Source organism: Rosa chinensis, chromosome 2 (genome assembly GCF_002994745.2).
Source record: "Rosa chinensis cultivar Old Blush chromosome 2, RchiOBHm-V2, whole genome shotgun sequence".
In the NCBI taxonomy this organism is placed as follows: domain Eukaryota; kingdom Viridiplantae; phylum Streptophyta; class Magnoliopsida; order Rosales; family Rosaceae; genus Rosa; species Rosa chinensis.
Genome location: NC_037089.1, coordinates 27,270,571 through 27,274,581, shown reverse-complemented (window position 1 = coordinate 27,274,581; position 4,011 = coordinate 27,270,571). Strand labels below are relative to the sequence as shown.

Below are 4,011 nucleotides of genomic sequence, written 5' to 3'. Positions count from 1 at the left end.
TGAATATGATTTCGTTATTTTTAACTGAAATTTTCTCTCAAATTTTCTAAAGTTTGAAGTACCAAAATCAAAATTTGAATCCTTGATTAAATGGATCACATATTTATGCTTGTAATATGCATGAGGAAACAAGAGTCTCATGTCCAAAAACAGAAAGGCTATGTCGCTTACAAAATATTAATTGAAAAAAATAATGCTGCTACTGAGACAAGTTTGTTCCATAAGAACATAAATTTATTTTGATATAAGGATGCTTGGTTATTAGCATTTAAATCCACATTAAGCATCAGAGATAAAAGCACTTTGCTATTTTCCTCATTTTATTTTGATAGAGTCCAAAGGCCGCTGAATTTATCAACATTATTCCAGATTATAGAAGTTACTAATTGAGTTTTATGTAGTTATTCTCAATCATCCATTTGAGGGTCCAGAGATTGTACTGACACTTATAAGACCAGTATGCCCATCCAAGTAGCACGGCCGTAAACATCTAGTTGTGCTTTGGCAAATCTCTGGTAGTCTTGCATAGATGCTCCATTTATTGCCCATCCTGCAATCCATTCCCCTGTAGAGTGCACAAAGTACGGAGCTTAGTCTTAACTAATGTAGGTTATCATGCCTTTGTATTGTAAATTCTTGTTTGTTTGAAGAAAAATCAAACAGAATGGTCATAGATTGATAAGTGTTGATTGCTTCGATCATGTCTTACCAACAAAAGTGAGGGGTCCATTAAAATTGATCACAGCAGTGAGATCAGAACCTCGTTGGTTGTAGATGAAATTAATATTTTGTTGCACACTGAAGCCGTTGAACTTGTCTAAATATAAGCTGTAGTAATGCCTTGGGCAAATGAGATGAGCTCCTTTGGATCAGCACTTCCCAAGCGGTTTGATAGGATCACATAGGCACTTGAAGTGTACTTCCTTACTACATCATATCCTACTTTGTAATACTTTTTGAGGTTGTATATAGTCACACATGGTGCTAGAGGCTCATTCAGCAACTCAATTGCTGCAAAAGCTGGGTTACCAGCAAATCTACACATAATATAAGTTGTTAGGCTCAAGTCTAAGCTTAATAATGAGAAATTACTCTTACAAACATAAATGGGTTGATCATTTAATGAATTGAATTGTTCAATTGTTTAGCATGTTATGTTATGGAAGTATTATTCCATGGGACTCATTTGGTGCTCAATTTAGAGTTTGGCAATGTAACATGCATGATATACATATACATGCGCATGTAGTGCATGACATAAAATTAACCTTGCTGCTAAGAATTCTATAACTTCCACAGTCTTGTCTATGTATTTATCTTCCCATTCCTGAGAGCCATCTCTTGTTCCATTGTGATCATTGCCATTTTGGGAACCTTCAACAGCATGTAGGTCTATAATCACCTTCATTCCAGTGTTTCTGCACATATCTTCAAAGAATACTGTGAACCTGTAATTAATAGTTCTAAGTTCTAACTTTAAGCATTACATTCTCTATTTGTGGTTTATGTATAGCAGCGTGTGGACATGCTTAGTGTGCACTTATGTATGCAAGTATATCTACGGACGTGTGTTGTATGATGATCAATTTTTCAGTACTCACTTTGCCCAAGTTAAAGCATTGTCCAAGGCTTTTAAACAGTCTCCAGCTCCCCTAACAAAAGGCGATGTCCGTGTTTGACCTTTATATGCAATCCACCACCCAACTAGGATCCTCACCGCATTCAAGCCATTTGATGACATGTACTTGAAATCGTCTTCAGTGATGTAAGTGTCCCAATTATTATATAAATGAAGCATAGAATACTTATACATATATGCATATGGATTTATTAATTCTTGCTTGGTAAAGATAAACGTTCACTAACATGCAGGACTTTGGAAGCTACTTCTGAACCATAACGTACTGAAACAAATTTTAGCTACTCAAATGTTTTCATCTAAAAAATATTTATAAGCTTCCGCTGTGTTTTTTACAAAAAGTTTTTTTTTAAAACAAAATGCCTTGCGGTTCTCTAGAATGTAGATCGATCATTTGATTTATGTTTTAGAGACTCGCGACACTGTGATGTGCTCAAGCTGGAGATGTGCAGTTTTGGGTGTTACAATAACCATTGGTGAGTTGGTATTCACCTCGTAAAGTTTTTACTATTGTCATAATAAAGGCAGATGGATCACTGTCTTTCCATCCTGATACTCCAGCTGGACCATACTCCGCAGTCACTTTATTCTCCAGTTTGGCCAAATGACAACATACACAGGGATGATTGTCATGTCGTCAAACTATTTACTAACATACTAATATATCAAGTATACTAGCTGCTTCTAAATCCTAATCAGAGAATGTACGTACCTAGACATAGTTACCATTGGATGATCGAATGCATACTCGAAAGGTTTTTTCATCTTGTGGTTCCTCAATTTCAGTCTCAATCTGAAATATCTCGATGTCACCAAGTTCTTGCATGGTTCTCTTTACTAAGACCTTGCTGCTAACCTTTGACTTTCCCACAAAAGGTTGATCTATCATAGGTTCTGAAGTTGAAAGATGATTGATTGGTCCTCCACAGCTGCATGTGCATGCATTATTGATTAAACAGAGGTAAAAACAACAATCAAAGCATTGAACACAAGAACTAAGCATAGTTTGGTACACCAATAAACAAAAGTCAAACTAAAAATGGTACCTTGAAAGTTTCCAAGCACTGGGTTCAAGCTTGTCAACAAGAATAGTGGAACCACCACCTTGATTCACGGACAAATACTTCTGCAATTTTTGTGGACTTAAATTGCACTCGAGTCCCATCCTGCCAATCAACAAAATCAAAAGCTTTTCTTGTTGTTAAAAATTATAACAACTAATTAGTAGAGAAGTTGGGCTAATGCTAAAGGAACTGATAGTTAAGTTGTACCAAAAAACGTTTCCTGGGTATATTATCAGAGTTCTAATTGCATCTAGCCCTCTACGACACGCTAGTTCCCCAAATTCACATCTTTGAGTGGCAACTTTAACTCCTATGCCAAGGAAAGAGAAGCAACAAAGTAAATGGTTAAGTGATAAAATGCCATTTTTATTTCGTTGAGGAACTATTCATGGGCTACATATATATACAACTACAAGGAATCCATTATTTGGCAAGGTCATGCATTCACACAATGAATTGTACATATCGACACCCATTCACTTGACTTGACTAGCAAGCAACTTGTATATATTACAAAGTACTTGACCACATGCAATTTGTACTTACTTCAAGTCAAGCACATCAAGGAACTTGAGTTTTTGTACTTTCTAAAAGACGTGCAGGAACTGTTTAATCTCCAATCTCTTGACTGAGTTATAGCCTTGAATATATTTCGTGATGGCGTTTACGTTGGTGCTACGCAAACTCCTCAAATCTTATGTATAACTTATAATCTCATATATATAAATCAACTATACATATGTTTAGTCTAATTCTGGATTTGGAAATATCAAAAAATCAATGACCTTTCTTGGTGCATCCACTATATCATCAATTCATTTATTGAATTTGGTAGCAAAGATTTGGAACGCAATAAGACATTAAAGTGATTGATGAGTGGAGATCGTTCCAAGTATTACATTCTGAAGCTGTTCATGGTCCCTAGGAGTTTAGTTTGGTGGGATTCGACTTATCCTTTCATTGTTTCGATGACTTGCAATAGTGATTGTTTAGGTTTTCCCCAAGGAATCCCGGATACGATTCTTGAGCCTAGGCTGGAAGTGCTAACTGTTGAGCAAGCTTAAGCTTTGGAAGCAAATAGAGCAGCCTTGGAGGCAAATAAGGCGGAAGCAGTCATCCCAATGACTCGACATATGGATGATTCACTCCAGTATGAGTATTTGAATGAAGAAGACCCTAGAAGGCTGCGGGTCTCACTCGAAGAACTCTTTGGCAACGTTTGTGACTCCCTACTTGACCTAGAAGTGAGATGACATAACCTCCGCTTCTGTGATTTCAAGACAGTTCTTGATTACAACTCGGAAGCAC

General features: G+C 36.5%; 1 protein-coding gene across 1 annotated transcript; it reads right to left on the bottom strand.

Annotated features, from left to right (window-relative positions):
* Nucleotides 1-261: 261 nt before the first annotated feature.
* On the bottom strand, nt 262-2,804 carry LOC112190787 (glucan 1,3-beta-glucosidase-like). The gene is given in 8 exon segments (XM_040513339.1): nt 262-470; nt 472-565; nt 710-841; nt 844-1,037; nt 1,269-1,418; nt 1,602-1,804; nt 2,388-2,568; nt 2,686-2,804. Coding segments are annotated over 8 exon segments (1,161 nt in total). The 3' UTR covers nt 262-382.
* Between the last annotated feature and the right edge of the window lie 1,207 nt (nt 2,805-4,011).